This window comes from Asterias rubens, chromosome 16, assembly GCF_902459465.1.
Source record: "Asterias rubens chromosome 16, eAstRub1.3, whole genome shotgun sequence".
Lineage (NCBI taxonomy): Eukaryota > Metazoa > Echinodermata > Asteroidea > Forcipulatida > Asteriidae > Asterias > Asterias rubens.
Window position 1 is genome coordinate 12711289 of NC_047077.1, and position 21180 is coordinate 12732468.

Below are 21180 nucleotides of genomic sequence, written 5' to 3' on the forward strand. Positions count from 1 at the left end.
TAAAATATTTGAATCTGAGAAAGACCTACATTTTTAGGAAGGATTTTCTTATCATACTAAAGCACTTTAAGTTTGTAAACCATTTTAGGCTGACAAAAGTTGTACTTCTGCATGTGAAGTTATAAATTTCTAAAGATATTATATATATATGTGAGGGAACAAAATGTAACAAAACGACAATAGTCATCTTTACGGGCAAAATGTGAGTCTACCATCAGTGCAAAACAATTACAAAAAACACATTAACTGATCGTTATTATTACAATTAAAAAAATCTCAACAATTCAAACAGTTGAAGATGAGTACACTTTACTTACACATTACGATTCATTAAATTATAAATTACATTTTTGAGTTGTATGGGATAGTATAAATATATTTTATAATCAATAATTTTGTTTTCCTTTGAGGATTATGTGTTGGTAAGTTAGTCATTTGTGGGCGTCAGGTTTTTGGTTAAAATCTATCTCAGGCACTGGGTATCAGTTATTGTCATTTTATTTATTTATTGGTTGGTTGGAGTGGATTGGAGACTTTAAAAGCACTGGACACCTTTGGTATTTACCAAATCGTCAGGCCATGAACTAATTTTGGCATTAATACCATCGGTCCTTTTGGTTGGTTGCTACAGCTAATTCTATTTTCTCAAAACATTTGTTAGTTTAAAAACTTACGTGATAACAAGCAACAGAGGGTAGGTTTTGAGAAAGAGGTAATTTCTCAGTAAAATATTGAATCTGAGGAAAGACTTTAGGCCTGAAGCTTTTCTCAGACATCTGAAAGCACACAAATTTGTGCAACGAGGGTGTTTTTCGTATATGTGTATATTATGTTGGGATACACCAAGTGAAAATACCGGTCTTTGACACCAAGGGTGTCCAGTGCCTATAAGTAGAAGCTTTGAGGCAGGCTTCAAACTACTCCAAGAAGTCTTGACTTTTAAAAAAAGTTTTCACAGGCTTTCCCTCTCGAAAGTTTTCTTTTCTATTAGTAACTGCTTGCTGAACAAAAGGAACACGTTGCCTTGGATCGGTCGAGTTGGTCTTTGAAAAGCGTCTGAAGCTGTTTGTTATGAAATGCAAATGGTTAGTTAAAATAGATAATTGAAATGTAGAATATAATGATCCACACAAACATGCCTCAAAATTGCACGGTTTTCCTTTTATGCCACAAAGTGAAGGCAACGTGCCCCTTTAAGCAAATATATGAAACGTGGCCCAGTTATGATGAACAGAATAAATTATCTAGAGACCTTTATACTCCTGAACTGTTACACTTGTTTCAGAAATTGATTTTGTATTAGTTTTAATGGATGAATTTTATGACTAATGCAAAGCTTTTAATTAGGAGTCTTTCAATTAACTGCAACTAAGATCTCGCAAAAGAGTCTTCAGAGTTTGGATTTGGAAAGAAACTAAAAGATTTGCCAGTGTAGTATGACTAAAAATAATACTGTTTTAGTCTCCAAAAGAGAGTCTCAAGATCACCTGACCAAAAATGAACGAGCTCTTAACCCTGAAGCTTTTACAAAATATTAGAACCAATTTAACATGAAATGTTCATCAATAGAACTTCTCGATCGCTTAATGTATTTAGTAGTTTTTGGTTACCATGACGACCAAATGAAGTGTGCTTGCGGGGTATGGATCATACTTAAAATGGACGTATCAAAAAGTTAGGAATTCTCTTTAAGTTATGTAAGAATTTTTCTAAAAGTGCAAGGCACGGTAGTGTGATCAGCTCTCTTATAAGTTCAACTTGCTGTGTTTATAATATCAGCTAAGCACAGATTGTTCAAAGGAATTTCTAATCAACGGTTACCAGGAGCCAATTTCGAAAATGCTGTTAAGCAAAAAAACGATGCTTAGCAAATTTTGTCTAGCAGGGGACCAGTCAGTGTACATTACATGCCAAATTGACTGGTAACATGTTTCTGCTAAGTAAGATTTCCCTTTGCTAAACAGCTTTTTGTACTTAACTGCCGTCATGAAATTAGGCCCAGCACACATACACGTTTACATCATCACTGTTATCTTTTTGTTTAACCCCGGACAAAACCGGTAAGATCTGGTTACATCCAGATATGACTAAAATAAAACAAAACTAAACCACAAACAAAATTAAAGAAACTGGTCCGAACCAGATACCAAAACTTAAAAGATCAAATTACCCACGATCATCTAAATTGTCGACATCAATATATAATCCACATCTATGTACACACTCCCCCACCCTTATCGTTCGTAAACTCATTTTGTACACTATACAGTGTCATAATCCTAGCCATAAAACCAGATATCCAATTAAAAATCAACCCAAAGTTGGCACAATCTACAATGTTATTATTATTATTATATATCATTATTTAACAAACAATTTGTACATCTTGTTATTATTAAAGGAAACACAATCAACATAGACTTGGATAAGTTTGAGTAGAATGATCAAGTAGAATCCACCTGAAAAAAAAACACCAAATGATAAAATAAATATTTACATGTTTTCGCAAAATACATCTCAACCAGATAACAACTTGGCGATAACCTTCTGATCAGAAGCTTGGTGCACACCGACACTTAAGCCGCGTCTGAATTGGTGGCTACGGCTGTGGCTACGACTGTTGCCGGGGGTGTTGCTAATGGCGTCCTATACTTCAATGCATGATGATTCAGCGATCCGGCCGTAGCCGTAGCCGCCAATTCGGATCCGGCCTTAGGCGATGGCTTGACGGGACAACAACATGAGGATTTTATTTTTTTGGGTTTGCTCTTAGCCTGTTTACAGTCTCCAGTGCGACAGCAGAAATCTAAAAAACAGAAATCCAGTCCTCATGCGTTCTAAAATGCGGCGCAATTAGATGCAGAACCCCTCCTACAACCCCCCCCCCCCAAAGACGACATTTTTAAAAAAAATCTTGAAAAAATAAAAAAAAAGTGTCATTTAAAACATTGAATGTAAATTTGCCACGAACTTGTGATTATGGACTATAAAACTCCCTACCGTTTGTGAGCAAACCAAAAATTTTTCGACCATACGAAATCTTCGTAGATGAATTGTTGTTTCTGTTTTGTGTCCCGTTCGTGATGATCCTTGCTTTTAAAATCATTCTAGGAGGAGTTTCTGCAAAAGACTGTTATTGGATTTACCATCACCGTCCATTCCATCCTGCTGTAGAAAAAGAGAAAGAAAAACAGCCCAAAACATTTTAGAAGATCTTACAACTCAATTGAGCATTTTCCCCCACATGTGCACATGGCTCACCCTTAACACTAGCCCGGCGTACATTTACTAGTAAACACTGCTGCCAGCTAGTTAAAACAACCTCTCAACTTGCCATGTGGGCTACTACTGTGCCATCCACTTTATCAGAGCCGTTCTAAACACTAGCCCAGCATACATTTACTAGTAAACACTGCTGCCAGCTAGTTAACACAACCTCTCAACTTGCCATGTGGGTTACTATAAACTGTGCCATCCACTTTATCAGAGCCGCTCTAAACACTAGCCCTGCATACATTTACTAGTAAACACTGCTGCCAGCTAGTTAAAACAACCTCTCAACTTGCCATGTGGGCTACTATAAACTGTGCCATCCACTTTATCAGAGCCGCTCTAAACACTAGCCCAGCATACATTTACTAGTAAACACTGCTGCCAGCTAGTTAAAACAACCTCTCAACTTGCCATGTGGGCTACTATAAACTGTGCCATCCACTTTATCAGAGCCGCTCTAAACACTAGCCCAGCATACATTTACTAGTAAACACTGCTGCCAGCTAGTTAACACAACCTCTCAACTTGCCATGTGGGCTACTAAAACCGGTGCAACCTACTTGTTTAAATGCTCGATATATCTTCTATTCAGATGTGAATTAATTTTGATTAATATATGTATGTGTCAATTTATTTGTGAGTGTTTAATTAAATATACAATTGTAGAACAAAGTAGACAAATTGACCGAAGATATACAATCTCATATATCAATTTGTCAGATTAGTGTAACCACAACAATAGATAGATAAGTAATGGCTATCAAATACAAGTATTTTAAAGACAGTGGACACTATTGGTAATTGTCAAAGACTAGTCTTCACAGTTGGTGTATCTCAACATATGCATCAAATAACAATCCTGTGAAGATTGGAGCTCAAACAGTCGCAGAAGTTGTGAGATATAAACGAAAGCAAATACACCCTTGTCACACAAAGTTGTGTGCTTTCAGATGCTTGATTGTGAGACCTCAAATTCAAAGCTTGAGGTCTTGAAATCAAATTCGTGGAATATTACTTTTTTCTCGAAAACTACATCACTTCAGAGGGAGCTGTTTCTCTCAATGTTTTATACGATCAACCTCTCCCCATTACTCGTTACAAAGAAAGTTTTTTATACTAATAATTATTTTGAGTAGTTACCAATAGTGTCCACTGCCTTTAACACACGTGTCAGATAAAACTGGTTATTAACCCGCTTTCAGGCATGAGCACTTGGAAAAAAAAAGTAGGAAAGCAAGAGTACAGTGGCTGCATGTATTTAATCAAAATTTTTCAAATTTTCCCCCAAGGTCAAAACAAAATCAGAAATCTGATTTCGAGACCTCAGAATTAGATTTTGAGGTCAAGCATCTCAAAGCACACAACTTTGTGTGACAAGTTTTTTTTTCTTCTTTCATTATGTATCTCGCAACACCGACGACCAATTGAGCTCAAATTGTCACAGGTTTGTTATTTTATGCGTTTGTTGAGATACACCAAGTGAGAAGACTGGTCTTTGACCATTACCAATAGTGTCCACTGTCTTTAACGGTGCTCTTTATAATAAGAGCAGACTGAACAAGAAAACTGTTAAGAACATTAAGGCTCACCTGCTCATCATTGCCAAACTGTTGCTGGTTGTGTTGTTGCTGCTGCGGTACCATCCCCCCATTACCGACTCCGCCCCCCTGCATCCCGGGTCCTCCCATACCAGGGGCGTTCCCCATACCTTGTGGCCCACCAACCCCTCGCCCGTTACCCTGTCCGGGTAGAGGCTGACCGGTCAGTTGGTTCCGAAAGAGATTAGTGACTCTGGTGCAGGCGTCTGGTGCTGTCTGGGCCCCCGATATCTTATAAAATTCCTGAGGAGGAATAAAAAGATATTACTCTACCTGAAACAAAATGATAATTTAATGTTGCATGGACGTCGGGCTCCAAGGTCGAGCGAAGACCACCGCAGGATCTACATTTAAATTTTCTGTTAGGTTTCCTCTTTCCTTTCGTCGATTCTGACATCGTAAAGGAGTTGTTGGGAACTGGTCTGCTTGCCTTTATAGTGTGTAACGCTATGTTGTTTTCAGAGAGCTTGGGAAAAAAAACTAACTGACACTATGGGTGCTGTAAAAAGAAAGGGGTTATTTGTGTGTACACACGGGACCTGCAGTGCACGGAGGGGTGCTTTGTTTTTGTCCAGCGGAGTGGCTTGCGCTTGCGCTTGCGCTTGCGCATTGTAAATGCTTTGTTTTTCTAGCTTATCTTATTTTGTAACTTATATAGTTTTTATATTGATTGTGTATACTTGTAATTTGGCCAGTGGATGTCAAGTTTCTATGTTTTTTAACGTGGACAATAAAATCATTCTATTCTATTCTATTCTAAATGCATTTGTAGGTATCGGAGGTGATGGATTTTCTGCAGTAGAATACTCTACCTGAATCAAAACGATAAATAATAACTAGTTCTTATATTACAGGTGTGGTAGTGAATCTTTATAACAAGAGCTGAAACACTACATGAAGTAAGAATGATTTAGTAACGTCAAGTGAGCGCCCGTCACGCATTTCTGCTGGTCAAATTTGGGCACCCAGTTAATCCAGTAACTAGGCTTATCTTACATTATTGTAGTTGTAAAATGTTGTTGCCGAGCTTATTCAAGGCATGGCAAGCTTATATAAGGGAATAAAAATAAGAAACAAAAATAAATTTTTGAGACAAAAAAATTGTCCTGATGAAAGACAAAATCTGCATTAAAGCAGAGATTTCACAGGCCTCTCTGTAGCAAATTTCACAATAACATCTCAATGTGCTTTACATCAGTGCCCTTGTCATTGGGCCAATAACATTCATGCATTCGAATCAGTTAAAAATAAAAAATAAAAAAATTCCGGGTAAAAACAGAGAAATCACATCCCCTGATCAACTCACGTCTGGTACCTGATATCGTAGTTTAGCCTCTTCATTGGATTGCATTTCAGCGTAGGGTTTGAGAGGATCGACACCAGGGCCGGGCCGGGATGGACCTGCGCTGGTACTGTCTGGTTGACTGGTGGGATTGGTGGTGGAGCTGGCGATTGGATTCTGACCATCGGACTTCGGAAACTCTGTTCAGAAGAAAAAAAAAGAATTAAAGCAGGAGAAATTATCTATCAGAAGAATATTTAACTCAATTCAATAAGCCACTTCGGAATGTCAGTGGCGCATGTCTGTTACTGCTGACAACGTATTTTGTCTATCTCCCGTAACCTTTTGACAATACTAAAAGGTTATTGGAGATAGACAAAATGCGTTGTCAGCAGTAACAGACGTGCGCAGCCGACATTCCGAAGTGGCTTATTCAATTCAATTCAATTCAACATTAATTTCCATATTGGTCGAAAAAGGAGAATAATAAACAAATTAAATGCAATTATTTAAGTCAAAGATAGTCAAGAACAGATCAAGAAAATACATAATGAAAATAAAATGAACAACTTTTTTTGTTTTTTTATATTTAACATTTAATTTCTTGGGCAAGATTTTAGGATGTTTAAAGGCAATGTGCTCCTCGGACCTCTAAAGTAGCCCATGAAAGTAGTCAAGAACAAGGTTGATTATAATAAGAAGAGAGACCCTTTATTCCTATAAATACCAAAGCGGCTACAAATGGCTAGTGCCAAAATGCCTAGAAGAGTAGCCGAGTTTGGGCATACTGTGAAATGAAGGTATAAATGTTCCCCATACCTGGTTCAAACATCTCCATGGACATACTGAGCATGTCCAAATTGGAGGGGCTGGTCCCAGGGACGGGGCACCTGTTCTTGCCGCTGTTATTGCTAGCGCTAGTACCGAGGTAGGAGTTACTCGGGTTTGGTACTTCCCCCGAGGGTTGCTGACCTAGATTCATGGAGTTCTGTCCAGTCAGATTGGGCGGGACGGCGATGGAGGGGTTGACAGCCCCCTGGAGGGAGTACTTCGGTGGGTTCTGAAATGAGTAAAATAGTTAAATATTTATCAGGGATAGGATCGAAGAGATCACCATGAGAGGAAAATAAGTTTCTTACTATGACTGGTGATGTTTACAATAAAACTAAAGTTTCATTTTAAATCAATAAAAATCTTTTCACAAAATCACACTTATGAAATGGTTCTCAAAGCTGCTGTAGGCTCCCAACCAAAAATTGTTTTGCCATTAATTTTAAAAGTGACTACCAAACGTTTAAACAAGGTTTTTCTAACTTTTCCCCAAGGGCTAAAAAAAAAAAAAAAAAAAGAAATAAAACAACCATCTGAAGTAAGAACATCCTTAAATACATTTATAAATTGAAAATGATATTTACCGTTGGTTTTGTTGCTTTTCTGACCTGCATCATGTTAGGATTAGCAGGAAGGCTATCCCCTCTCTTCAGCCTCCTGTTCATCATATTCTGTAACTCTTGGGTTCCGCCTCCCCCTCCTCCAGAGTTGGCCATTCCTCTTAGCATCTCGCTGGATTGCGGCCCTCCCCCGGGCCCTCCTCCAGGCCCTCCTCCTGGCCCAGGAAACATCTGTCCTTGGTGGGGTTGTTGTCCTCTGGTCATACCTCCATTGGGTCCGCTCCATCTCATCTGGGAAGTCGTTGCCGGTGAGGAGAACATGGGGGCCGTGGTGTTACTCATCTGACCGGGCTGCATTCCCATGGAGTTGCCTGGAAAGTGAGGCTGCATCCCCCCGGTCTGATTACCACGGAACCCGGCAGCAGGAAAGCCAGGCTGTTGTTGTTGTTGTTGTTGTTGATGCTGCGGCATGTGGTACTGGTTAACGCGGTTTGGAGGGTTGCCGCCAGGATTGTTACCAGAGATCATGTTTGTTGTAGGAAGGCTCATCGATCTGGTGAGAGTCGGCGCCTGCTGTCGAGGGTTGCCACCGGCGGCGAGATTCGGACGTTGGATGTTTGGGTTGATGCCAATGTTATGCTGTCCCGGCATACTTGGGTTTACCCCCATGCCCGGCTGGTGCTGCGAGGGTCCCATCATGCCTGAATTAGGCATCATGTGTTGGGGTTTACCCCCCGGCATGTTCCCTCCGGTCATCCCGCCGGGAACCCCGCCAGACATCCCGCCGGGAATCCCGCCAGGGTTGTTGAACTCCTGGAAGTTGAAGACGTTCGGGGCGCTGGTACTGTGCCCCATCCCGCCTTGATAACCGGGGCCACTGAGTTGAGTCCCTCGCCCCTGGGACATCATCTGGCTGTTGAACATGAAGTCTCCACCCGCGGTGCCCGCACCCCCACGATTGGCTCCAGCCTGCCCCGGGAATGGTTGATTCATTGCCATCTGTTGCCGACTGTCTCCGCCCATCATCTGATTCCCTGGCCCCATGGGACGGTTTCCCATCGAGGACATTTGCGGTCCGTAAGGACCGGGAGATTTCTGCAAAGAGAAAATAAAAAGAGTTTGGCCAATCCATTTGAAAAAATCCACGCTCTATAAGTGTTTTGGTTCCTTTTAGGTAAATCAAGTTTTCTGGCCAGGACATGAAAACATATTCACTGTGGATGAAGATGTATGTAATACCTGAAGTTTCAGCTTCATTAGTTGCCAACATTTTGAAGAAAAAAAGGTGAAATTTACAGAGCAATGTTTTCAGAAGAGTCGCGTTAATCTGTTTTACATGCTAAAATAATTGTTGTCTCACTGAGACAAAAACTATTTTCATGACATTTGTTTAACTCATTTTCCCCAAACTACAGCTTTCCACCATGATTATCTTTAAACACTGTTAATGTAAGTCTGTGGACGTTTGTGTTTGAAGAAAAAAAAACAGAACCCAAAACAAACAAAAAGGGTGAAGTGAAAAACATGGAGAACTGCTCATATTTCTGACTTACATTAGTGATAACATTCTTCCTGTATTGGTTAGTTTGTGTCTTCAAAAGAAGTTTAAAGAGAAGTTTTTAAAGCCACTGAACGCGTTTGGTATTTATCAATGACCAGTATTCTCACTTGGTGTATCCCAACATATATGCATAAAATAACAAATCTGTGAAAATTGTGACTCAATTGGTAATCAAAGTTGCAAGACAACAATGGGAAAAAAAAAAACTTGTTGCAAGAATTAGTGTGGTTTCAAATACCTGAGAAAGGCTTCAGACATGGAGTCTCTCAGATTCAAATGTATTAGTGAGAAATCACCTCTTTCTCAAAAACTATGTTATCTCAGAGGGAGCCGTTTCTCACAATGTTTTGTACTATCAACAGCTCTCCATTGCACATAATACCAAGTATGTTTTTATGCAATTATTTTGAGTAATTACCAATAGTGTCCAGTGCCTTTAGAGTCTCGTGTGCAGTCGAGTGGTTTACCAACCAATCATGCAAGAAATTTGATCAAACTATGGTGCCGCAAGTGCAGTTGTTCATTCATGTAAATGGTGTTGTGTCAAGGTGGGACCATCTTAAGGACCACCATCGTTGATGATAAACTGATAAACAATGGAAAAGTGCACGCGTGTTCGCGCGCTGCCCAAGACTCTCAACCAGCAACATGACATACGTAACAATCAAAATTTATAAGGCGCTATTCCATCAAGATCATAGCGCACTAGAAAGAAATTATTTTGGAAAAAGGTCGAGTCTAAAGGACTTTATGAAAAGCAGATAGAGTATTAGATTCCCTTATGACAGTTGGGAGATTGTTCCAAACCATGGGCCCAGCCACACTGAAAGCCTTTTGACCTAGAACTTCGTTTGCTCGGGGAGCATTCAAGCGAGTGATGTCAAAGTGTGGACTGAAGAAATCGTGGAGGAGTGTAAAGTGACAGCCAATAAAGCCCCCTCACCCATGCAATTTTCATCAACGGTAGCGACCAATGCAAGTGCTCTTTAGTGACTAAGTGTGTTTGCAGAGAATCTCTGGCTTCAGAGGAGGGTAGAGGACAGTGGCCAATGCAAGTGCTATTTAGTGACTAAGCGTGTTTGCAGAGAATCAGTGGCTTCAGAGGAGGTATAGAGGATAGTGGCCAATGCAAGTGCTCTTTAGTGACTAAGCGTGTTTGCAGAGAATCAGTGGCTTCAGAGGAGGTATAGAGGATAGTGGCCAATGCAAGTGCTCTTTAGTGACTAAGCGTGTTTGCAGAGAATCAGTGGCTTCAGAGGAGGTATAGAGGATAGTGGCCAATGCAAGTGCTCTTTAGTGACTAAGCGTGTTTGCAGAGAATCAGTGGCTTCAGAGGAGGTATAGAGGATAGTGGCCAATGCAAGTGCTCTTTAGGGGCTAAGCATGTATGCAGAGAATCAGTGGCTTTACAACCAGAAAATAAACGTAAGTCGATCGACTCGTTTGTGCATGCCTAGTTTGGCCTACGCATGCATTCCACATGACGTCTAGTGGGAGGATATGCGTCATGTAGTCTGTGGTTTCTTCCCTACCTGTATACTAACATTAGGGGCCAGTGCCCCGGCTGTAGGGTTCAAGACGTCACTCAGTTTCTCCTGGAAAGCTTGCGTATCCATCGGGGGGAATACACCACCCTCAACCTGAGTTGGAATAAATAGAAGAAATACAATAATAGTGTTAAGGTGAATTGATTGTTATTTGTCTTGTCATTGTCAATTCAAAATTCAAAATTTTGTATAACCATTTTTAAAGGGAAGGTACACAGTTGGTAATTATTTTAAACAAATACTAACTTAAAAACTGACTTGGTAACAACTAATGGGCAGAGGTTGGTAGTATAAAACAATGTTAGAAACGGCTCCCTCTAAGTGGAGTAGGTTTCGAGAAAGAAGTTATTTTCCACGAGTTTGTTGATTTCGAGACCTCAGATTTAGAATTTGAGGTCTCGAAATCAAGCATCTGAAAGCACACAACTTCGTGTGACGAGGGTGTTTTTTACCAACAGCGTCCAGTGTCTTTGATTAGATTGTTTGAAGCTTTGCATGGTGTCAAGAAATAGGAAGAAACTATAAATGAGTTGTTAATTTGTGGGCACAACCATGTGTAAATCTCTTTTGTTGCGAGTGTTGGCTCTGAGAAGAGCCGGTTCGGTCTCAATTTTGAACAGTACACTCCACTCTATTTAGTTAGGAGAGCAAACTGCTTTTTTCAGCACCGACACTCAGACAAAAGAGATTTACACATGGTTGTACCCGCAAGTTATGCTGTGCTTGGCTACTTTTTGTGCTTAAGCAGCTCTATAAAATTGGGCCAAGACTTTCTTGAATTCACCACTCACCTGCGGCCCAGTAAACGTCTGCTGTTGCTGCTGCTGCTGCAGCATCATCAAGTTCTTCTGCTGCTGCATCAGACGTTGATTCTGCTGCAAAGGGTTCATGGGGTTGTTGGCGACCTGCTGCGGCAAGATGGGCCCTGAACCCATCTGCTGCTGTTGCTGGTTGCCGCTCATCTGCTGTTGGTTTGCAGCGACGGCCGCAGCGTTAATCTGCTGCTGGCGCATCAGTTGCTGCTGCCGTTGCTGTTGGATTTGCCATTGTCTAAAAGGTTGCAAAATTGAAAACAAGTTTAAATTGTTTTTAATTTCAGTTTTTAATAATCTATGGACTTAATTACTTAAAATAATTGTTAGCAGAAAACTTACTTCATAACGAGCAATGGAGAGCTGTTGATAGATAGTATAAAACATTGTGGGAAACAGCTCCTTCTGAAGTGACATAGTTTTTGAGAAAGAGGTAATTTCTCACAAAAATATTTTGATCTAAGAAAGACTTCAGGCCTGCAGCCTATCTTAGTCATCTAAAAGCACATGCAATTTTGCAACAAGTACATGGATGTTCTTTTTTTTTACTATTTTCTTGCATCTTCAATGACCAATTGAGCCTAAGTTTCACACATTCATTATTTTATGCAGGATATACCAAGTGAGAATACTGGTCTTTGACAATTACTAATTGAATTGGTCTGGTGCCCTCACCTTGAAGTAGCCAGAAGGGCTTGAGATGTATGCAATATTTAAAACAAATCTAAAATCAAATAAAACTCTGCGTACCAATGGCAATAAAATCGCTAGTGCTTTAGGATGCCCTTCAGGAGTGATAAAATGTTATCTAAGAACTGCATACTATTATCAATAACTCTTCCATACCTATGCTGCTGTTGCTGTTGCTGCTGCTGTTGCTGCTGAGCCTGTTGCTGGAGTTGTTGCTGCTGCTGTTGCTGCTGCAGTTGCTGCTGCTGCTGCTGTTGTTGTTGTTGTTGTTGTTGCTCCTTCATTCGGGATCTCATCAGTATTGTGTGGCGCAGCTGTTTGGTGGAGTGCGGCCGGACAAAACTTCCCGGGGCGCTGCTCATAGGTGGTTGGGGCTGCTTCGCAACAGGCGACATCTGCTGCTGCGGCATGGAATGGGGAGGAGTCGGACCATGCTGCTGCTGTTGAAGCTGGTGCTGCAGTTGTTGCTGCATTGAGTTCATTTGATTGAACTGCTGTTTGGTTTTTGATAAGAAATATTAATATATTAAATATTAAAGACAGTGGACACTATTGGTAATTGTCACAGACCAGTCTTCTCACTTGGTGTATCTCAACATATGCATGAAATAACTAACCTGTGAAAGTTTGAGCTCAATTGGTAGCAGAAGTTGTGAGATAATAATGAAAGAAAAAACACCCTTGTAACACGAAGTTGTGTGCATTTAGATGGTTGATTTCGAGACCTCAAGTTCTAAACTTGAGGTCTTGAAATCAAGTTCATGGAAGATTACTTCTTTCTCGAAAACTACGCACTTCAGAGGAAGCCGTTTCTCACAATGTTTTATACTATTAACCTCTCCCCATTACTCGTTACCAAGTAAGGTTTTATGCTAATCATTATTTTGTGTAATTACCAACAGTGTCCACTGCCTTTAAATGTAAAAAAAAAAAAAAAAAAAAAAAATACCAGACAAACTGACCGGGTAAAGTTTATAAATAGGTTGAACAAAGGTTAACAAAAATGACTGGAGTGTGACTTTGTTCTTACCCAAAACTATAATAATATATAATTATATATTGAATACGAGGAGTACATGTACATGGTCAACAGGACAATTTTCAATGGTTTAACATCTTAGAGGTATTCTTTAGGTAAGTGAAGAGAAATGTTTGTGATGAATCTGAAAACTGATGTCACCACAGGGACAGCTCTGCAGTGGTTCCATTCATATCTACACTGTCGTAGCCAGATGATTGTTGTTAACAGTTCTGTTTTTCCAGAACCTTCCAACTTACTCATGGAGTGCCGCAAGGCTCAGTCATGGGCAGTTGTTTTGTCAATCTGGTTATAGCGCTTAGAAACTTACGTATTTAGCGCTCTATAAATGTTGTAATATTTTATTTTTTATTATATTAAAACTGGTTATATAATAACCATTCCTGTAACCAGAATTCGTAAATAAATAAAATAGGTAAGTACCATTGGTTGTGATGCAGTTTGCTGTGGTTGCTGCTGCTGTGATGGATGTCCCTGCTGCGGAAATCGTGGCTGACCCGTAGGTGCAGCCATTCCAGGTCCCATCATTGCTGACATATCAGGCATCGGACCTTGTCCCATCCGAGACCCGCCTGTAGGCCTACCCATACCCATCATAGGATGCTGTTGCTGCTGCTGTGGGGGCTTCGGCTGTGGTTGTGCCTGCTGCCGACCTCTCTGCTGCTGCGGTTGTGGTGCCTGCTGCTGCTGCTGCTGCTGCTGCTGCATCCCCATACCACCTCCTGATGAGGTTGGATAGTTATTGGCATGCTGTGCTTGCGTCGTCTGCGGCTGACTGTTCAGCATGCTCTGCAGCATGTTGCTGTCATGCTGCATGTCCATGCTGCTCACCGGGGGGCGGTCTGCGGCGAAGTTGTTTTCTAACTCTGGAAGGGGGAACGTTCCGCTGTTCAGGACCTGTTCTAGTTGCTGCAGTAAGGTGACATCCTCTTCGGATAAACCTTGCTCTTCACTGGTGTTACCAGGTAAGCTGACATCCTGCTGAGTGAAATCATAAAGTCAATAGTAAAGAAAAAATTGTCAAACAAAAAGTAACACAGACTGACAGCTTGCAGGCGATTACCTACTCCAAGCCCCCCCCCCCCCCTCCGGTCATTGCCTTGGTGCCCTTGATATGCTTTAGTAGAAAATTTACAATTTCCTCATTGCTGCCCCTTACCAAGAAATAAATGTTTCGGTGCCCTTGCCTTTTTTAAGACCCAGCTGGCCAACCGATCATAAACCTAGGTTTGTTAGTTGATGGATTATGGTGGGTTACGGAAAATGCTTACACTGCCAGCAATTGTTCAAAAAACCAATTCTGTAATGCTCCTTAAAAAAAAATAAAAAAAAAATAGATTACTGTACCTGCATCGGATCCAACTCGAATGGATTCTGCTGCTGGCCACCTCCAGATAGATGCAACTGGGACATTGACTTCTGCATGGGTGCTGTCTGGTTAGGTGGCATCACATTCTGCATACCATCCATACTGAAACTCTCCTGCTGCTGAGAACCAAACCGACCAAAGTTGTTGCTGTTCTGGTGCATCCCACCACTGCCACCGGTAAAAGAATCCCTGGAGTTGGTCCTGGAAACGGGAGGCCGGTGCTGCGAGTTCATACCAGAAGGCATCCCGTGGTGCATGGTACTACTGGAGTCATGCCCGACCCCTTGGCCTAGCAGGGAAGGATTGTTCATGTTGCCACTACTGTCGGGTCTCTGGTGGGGCCCAGGTCCTGGAAGAGATTCAGGACCCATGGGCACCTTGTACTGATTGTTCTGGGACGGGACCCCAACAGAGGAACTATTTGGTGGGTATCTGTTTTGAGCTGGGCCACTGCTCTCAGACGGGTTCAACAGGTGGTGCATGAGGGCAGAGTCTTGGGTTGGGTCGGGGACATTCTCAAGCTCCTTTAAGAAGTCCATGATCATGTTTGGCTGACTGGTGTCCACCTCATCGGGTAGACTACCATGCAGGAGATGCTGTACCACAGAATCGTCATCATTGCCGAAACTATCCACGCTATTGTCTTCAATGTTTGATGGTTGTCCGCCCGACATGCCTGGTTTGGTGGTTGTGACTGTTGGGGAGGTTGTGCTTTCCTGGCACGTAGTCTCATTCGGGACCTTGTCTAAAGGTGGTACGTCCTCCATCAGGAGTTTCTGCAAGAGTACATTCTTCCGTTTCTTAGGTCCATTGCTGCCACCTGCGGCACCAACACCTTCCATATTCTTATCACTCTTGCAGGAGGGATTCTTCTCCATTTCCTGCTCTGATTTTTGCAGCGCTGTAGTTGTCGACACAACGTTACTACAAACAAAACCTGGCTGCTCATTCGGCAGCTTCCCGCTACCAAACATCGACTGCGTGTCACCGTCCAGCAGTTTACTTAAGATTGTATTCTCCCGCTCGATTGATTTTCTGCGTACTCTACTTGTCCCATCTCCTTCCTTGGGCGATTCGGCGCTCGAATCCATCTCGTCTTCGCTCTTGTCGGCTTTCGCAGATTTGTCGCCGGTTCCTTCCGATTTTAAGAGTTTGCTGAATGCCTTCTCATCCATCTTGACCTCTTCCTCCAAGGTGTTCTTGTGCTCAGCGCACATTGGTGAGTTGCCTTTGCTGCTTTCGCCATCTTCTTCGGTCTTGTCTGAGGAGAGTAACATTGGGAAATCTTTAAAGGCGAAATATAGTTTTTGGAACCTTTCTATTGTATTATTGCTGTCGAAAAACAATGTATCTTGACACATACTTGTTTTGTGTGTTAATACAGGCCATTTTAACCCTTTAGTGACCACATCGGCCAGAAACGGCTTGTAATGACATGCCCAAAACTTACGCAATTGGCTGCAAAATCTGACCAACTTCCATTCAACAAAATAGATAAAAGTAAAGGTTTTGACCTGAATTGACACTTCCCAATGGTTCCCATGTTTAATACATACATCCACTACTATGTTTCTGACACAAAGCAACATTTCTCTTTTATAAATATTTTCTAGAGACAATTTTACAAGAAAACATCGTTGAAAAATATCATCAATAAAATCATGTATTTGTGCATGGTGATTGTCTCTAAAGTGTTAAGGGAGATAATTTCAAACTCGCATAAGCATTTTTCTACGGGGAATACAATGTGTGCTTTTTTGGCACTGACATAACAACTTGGCGTACATACCTTCTTCGCCGTCATCCTGAAGTAGCTTTTGAAGGAGTGTGTTCTTACTCAGTGTACTGTCCTTCTCCTCTTCGTTGGTATCGGGACTGAGATTGGGGCTAGTCCCGTCGGCCTGGCCACTCCCTGACCCCTCGCCACCTCCAGTAGGTCGACCCTTCTCCTGGTACCGCCCTTTTTTGTGATTGGAGTGTTCTGGGAGGAAGACGTCACCGTCATCGCCCTTGTCACCATGCATCCTATCGTTGCGTTCAGTCGAGGATGCTATGTTCGAGTCCGAGGGACTGCGATCCAATCGTTGGATCTTCTCGGGTACGGGGTGGCGATCCCCAGTGTTGCTGTAAGCGACGGGGTAAACGCTCGACGTCTCCATGGCGCCGTTACGGTTCCGGACATCAGTGACCTGCAGCATGTTCGACAGAGAGGATCTCTTTAGGGAGTCCAAAACATCCTGAGCGTTGTTTGGGTTGGTCGGGTTAGGGTTACCCATCCCGCTGGTGCTGGCTTTGTTGCTGTTCAATCCCATGCCTTGCTGCTGTTGTTGCTGCATGTGCTGCTGTTGCTGTTGCATGTGCTGCTGCTGCTGACGTTTCATCATTAAGGTTTTGAGAGTGTTAAGATTTAAGCCACCGAGGTTCCCAGACAGGGATTTGTTACCGCTGCTGTTGCTGATGCTGGACAGTGCTTCCAGGATGCGGTTGGTTTTTTCATTTGTACTGGTGGAGGCGATCGCTGACATGTTATTAGCAGACATACTGGCTGGCTTGATCTGACTGGGACCGAACTGAGCTTCATCCCTGTCAACAGATCAAGAGAATGATATTTAAATCAGGGATGAGATAGGCTGTTGGAAAAAAACCTGAACTACACTGTATGAGCGCACAAGGCTTTAAAGTTTGCGAGCGCGAAAGCTTGCAAGTACATAGCCTTCTTACATGTATTTGTTTCTGATTTTGAAAGCATTTCTCGACCATCTGAGTTGTTCCATATGGTTTTAACATAATTTTCAAAAGGGGGGGTTAAAAAAAAAAATTATTTCCGGTTAAAAATAGGAGAAATCACATCCCTGTTGAATGACCTTGACACATTTGGCAATAGTCAGAAGACCAGTACTCTCAACCAAAACAAGCGTTTACATAAGTTTTGTGATCAGATTTGGGAACAAATTCTTATTTTTTGCAAGGAACTGAAAGCGGAGGTCCATTTTAAGTATCAGGTTTTTTCTTCAATGAAATGTCAAATTTATTTTACTTTCATTTTGTTTATCACTTAGTATCACATTCACAACACTAATATTCTTTTCATGGTCACAAACCAAGTTAAACCTAAATAATGGATGAAACAAAATCAAGGCGAGACTTGCACAGTCTAGCACACAAGCAATATTAAAGCCATTATACACTTTCAGAACAGAAAAAAAATCCAAAAGAAATCACAGATTTACAAATAACTTACAGGGTTTACAGAAGGTAATAGTAAAAGACTTCTCTTGAAATAGTATTCCATGAAATGCTTTACTTTTTGAGAAAACATTACAACAATTATCAATTCTCGACATCAAGAATTACGGATTAATAGTAAACACATGTCATGACACGGCGAAACGCGCGGAAACAAGAGTGGGTTTTCCCGCTACTTTCTCCAGACTCTGATGACCAATTGAGCCTAAATTTCCACAGGTTTGTTATTTTATATATAAATTGTGATACACGAAGTGTGGGCCTTTGGACAATACTGTTTACCGAAAGTGTCCAATGGCTTTAAACAAAGCGTCAATCACTCCTCACTGCATCAATCCATTTCCTGCTGTACCTAGAAATCAACTCCCTAAAGTTGGGGCAATCATTATATGATTTTTATGTTCATGTTGTTCTTATATTTGTAACAATTTTTTTTTTTTTTTTTGGGAGGGGGGGTTTGTTTTGTTTTTGTTGTTGTTGGGGGAGGGGGATGGTTTAGTTACCTTATGACGGTATGTACAGCGACCAAACACTCTGGTTTGCCACTGTGATGGTTTCGATACACTCGACTGGTAGTCTGCACGCGCACCCAGGTATCCGTGTAAATCTGGAAGCGGTACATCGAACTTGAACTGGTTCCCTTCTCCAAAGCTGTATCAAGAAGAAATATTACATTATTATAATGATTTTTTTTGGTAAGACACTGCTCCAGAATCGCAATGGTCGTAGGTTCGAACCCCACCCAAGTAATAAGCCTATGATATTTGTTCACAGGTCTCGGGGAAAGTGTGAGACTTGCACTTTTTTGGGGGGGAAGGAAGGTACTCTGGGCTAAGACATGCCAAAATGAGAATGTCACAAATAATAATAATAATAGCGGCCATTTATAGTGCACCATGTCTGTCTAAAAAAACACTCCTGGCGCAAGAGAGATGCAGAAACAAGTACCTTCGTCAAAGTGTTTCTTCAGCTCCGCTCTGTCACTGCCGTGACAGAACTTATAGATGATCTGCCCAACAAGCTCCTCCTTGCTGTAGTGGGGTGGCTTCAGGTGGGTTAGATCAACGGTTGTGATGGTCGCCGTCAGGTCTAGGCTCGTGGTAAACTCCTCTCCGTTCCCTAACATCATGTTACTGCAGTCGTCCACCATGGCGCGACTTGCGATACAGACAAGATGGGCGGGTGTATCTATGCAGGGGAGGTTAACAAGAAAGAACAATCAGTTTTATACACAAGCTAAGTGGAATACAGAAAAATATAGCACTTCTGTGTCCCATACATCTACATTATACGTGGTTATGGGACGCAGACGTGCTATTTTTCCGTCATTCCACGAGCACGCGTGTGATAACAAATTTATCTTCAAGCAAACTTAAAGCAACACATGTGAGGATCAGCATATGACGCAAACACGCCACTTCTTCATTGGGAGACTTTGGGACGCTATGTGGCAGCAGACTTACCAGGTAACTTTCCATTGTTTGCGTAGTTCTGAGCAGTCGCGCATGACCGAGAACAATGAATTTTACCTGGTAAGTCTGCTGCCACCAAGCGTCCCAAAAGTCTCCAATTAACATGAACTGCTTACATACGATGTACGTTTTTCCACAAGCTTTTTTAGGCGTCTGAAAGCACCCAAAGTAATGCAACAATGGTGTTTTTTTTTTTCATTATTCTTGTGCAAATTCTATGACTAATCGAGTCAAAATTATCACAGATTTGTTATTTTATGCATACATTGTATGTTGGGATACACCAAGTGAGAATATTGGTCTTTGACAATTACCAGACGAGTCTATTTCCTTTAACTACTCACCACTTTCCGCCGAGTTGGAAGACTGACCGTCTTCTTTAGGTTTCAAGATGGCGGAACACCTCAAATTCTCGTAGTGCTGTTCTTGCGTATTGTCTTCTTCGTCAACTGACTTGGTAAGCATGCGGCAGGTGAAAGAGCGGTTACGACTGTTCTGTGAGCTGGAATCTTGAGACCAAATACCAGCTGCTGGTGGCAAAATATAAAATAATAATAACAATAATAATAACAATAATAAGTTTGTAATGCGCCAAATCAAGCTGAACAGATGTTCAAGGGGCTGGAGCCTAAGTCGGGGGCTGGAGCCTGAGTCGGGGGCTGGAGCCCAAGTCGGGGGCTGGAGCCCAAGTCGGGGGCTGGAGCCCAAGTCGGGGGTTGGAGCCTAAGTCGGGGGCTGGAGCCTAAGTCAGGGGCTGGAGCCCAAGTCGGGGGCTGGAGCCCAAGTCGGGGGCTGCAGCCCAAGTCGGGGGCTGGAGCCCAAGTCGGGGGCTGGAGCCCAAGTCGGGGGCTGGAGCCTAAGTCGGGGGCTGCAGCCCAAGTCAGGGGCTGGAGCCCAAGTCAGGGGCTGGAGCCCAAGTCGGGGGCTGGAGCCCAAGACGGGGGCTGGAGCCCAAGTCGGGGGCTGGAGCCCAAGCCATTTACCAAAGCCAGAGATGCCAACATTGAATTTTAAAAAAGAGTAGCATCTCCCAAATGTTAAGGGCGAGCGCAGCTTGGGCTCCCTAAACCGATCTTTCTATTACTCTCTACAATGCTAATTAGCTCATTTTCAGGCATTGTTGTGAAATAACAATTACCTGTATGCATCGACAGAACAGCTACAAATGTTTATAATGGCCAGTGAAAAAAAACTTGAAAAAAAACCTGATTTCCTTCATTTTCTGACTATGTTTCAAAAATAAATGTAACATAAAAAAGGGTGGCCTTACTTAAATGTAACATAAAAAAGGGTGGCCTTACTTAAATGTTTTTGTTTTAATGATCAGAAATGCAACAACAAGCTATTACATGTATTAGGAGAGAGAGAGAGAGAAAAAAAGAAGAAAAAAAAAAAAAATTGTGTTCGGATTTTGGGCAAAAAATACGTGTCCGTATTTTGGGCATTGTCTGGACATCGGCGCTACAATTACTGGTAGGAAAACATGGAAACTGTCTAGCTTAGACCTCACAGGCCACTCAGTTGAAGGTATTTTTGTTCAGAAGGTCTCCTTTTTTTGTCGCCATTATTTCGTACTTTTTTTGCCAAGCTTGGATGAAGTACATGTACAGCCAGCATGGGCACAATAATAGTGGATACATGAGGAATGAGGTTACTGTGACACGTTAGCTCACACACAACCTCATTCCCCACGCACGTGTGCACTATTCCCCATCGTGTAATAGAGATCAATGGGTACAATCTTGCAGAAATGCCCTACCGAAAAAAATGCACACTCAGCCGGCCAGACAGCGGGGGAGGGCACGCAACAATCATTACGTCGAGACACGTACATTGTTCGAGTGAATTCGCCGCTATTATTCAACACTGCGTTCTAAAATTAAAAGTGTTTTTTTCTTTT

The 21180-nt window shown here is 42.0% G+C and overlaps 1 protein-coding gene across 12 annotated transcripts in view; it reads right to left on the bottom strand.

Annotated features, from left to right (window-relative positions):
- Positions 1–2880: 2880 nt before the first annotated feature.
- The window catches only part of LOC117300661 (nuclear receptor coactivator 2-like), a 95731-nt gene continuing 77431 nt past the window's right edge, over positions 2881–21180 (bottom strand). For 5 of the 12 annotated variants that reach the window (XM_033784357.1, XM_033784358.1, XM_033784360.1 and 2 more), the window contains 14 exons: positions 19625–19810; positions 18757–18996; positions 18312–18459; positions 16352–17145; positions 14541–15823; positions 13617–14174; positions 12311–12648; positions 11444–11702; positions 10638–10745; positions 7569–8639; positions 6973–7213; positions 6178–6353; positions 4863–5114; positions 2881–3168 (listed from right to left, as the gene is read on the bottom strand). In XM_033784357.1, the coding sequence (XP_033640248.1) occupies positions 3103–3168; positions 4863–5114; positions 6178–6353; positions 6973–7213; positions 7569–8639; positions 10638–10745; positions 11444–11702; positions 12311–12648; positions 13617–14174; positions 14541–15823; positions 16352–17145; positions 18312–18459; positions 18757–18996; positions 19625–19810 (5720 nt within the window). In that variant the 3' untranslated portion in view covers positions 2881–3102. The remainder of the gene's footprint in view (positions 3169–4862; positions 5115–6177; positions 6354–6972; positions 7214–7568; positions 8640–10637; positions 10746–11443; positions 11703–12310; positions 12649–13616; positions 14175–14540; positions 15824–16351; positions 17146–18311; positions 18460–18756; positions 18997–19624; positions 19811–21180) is intronic. The other 7 variants (XM_033784369.1, XM_033784364.1, XM_033784363.1 and 4 more) reach the window with 7 other exon arrangements.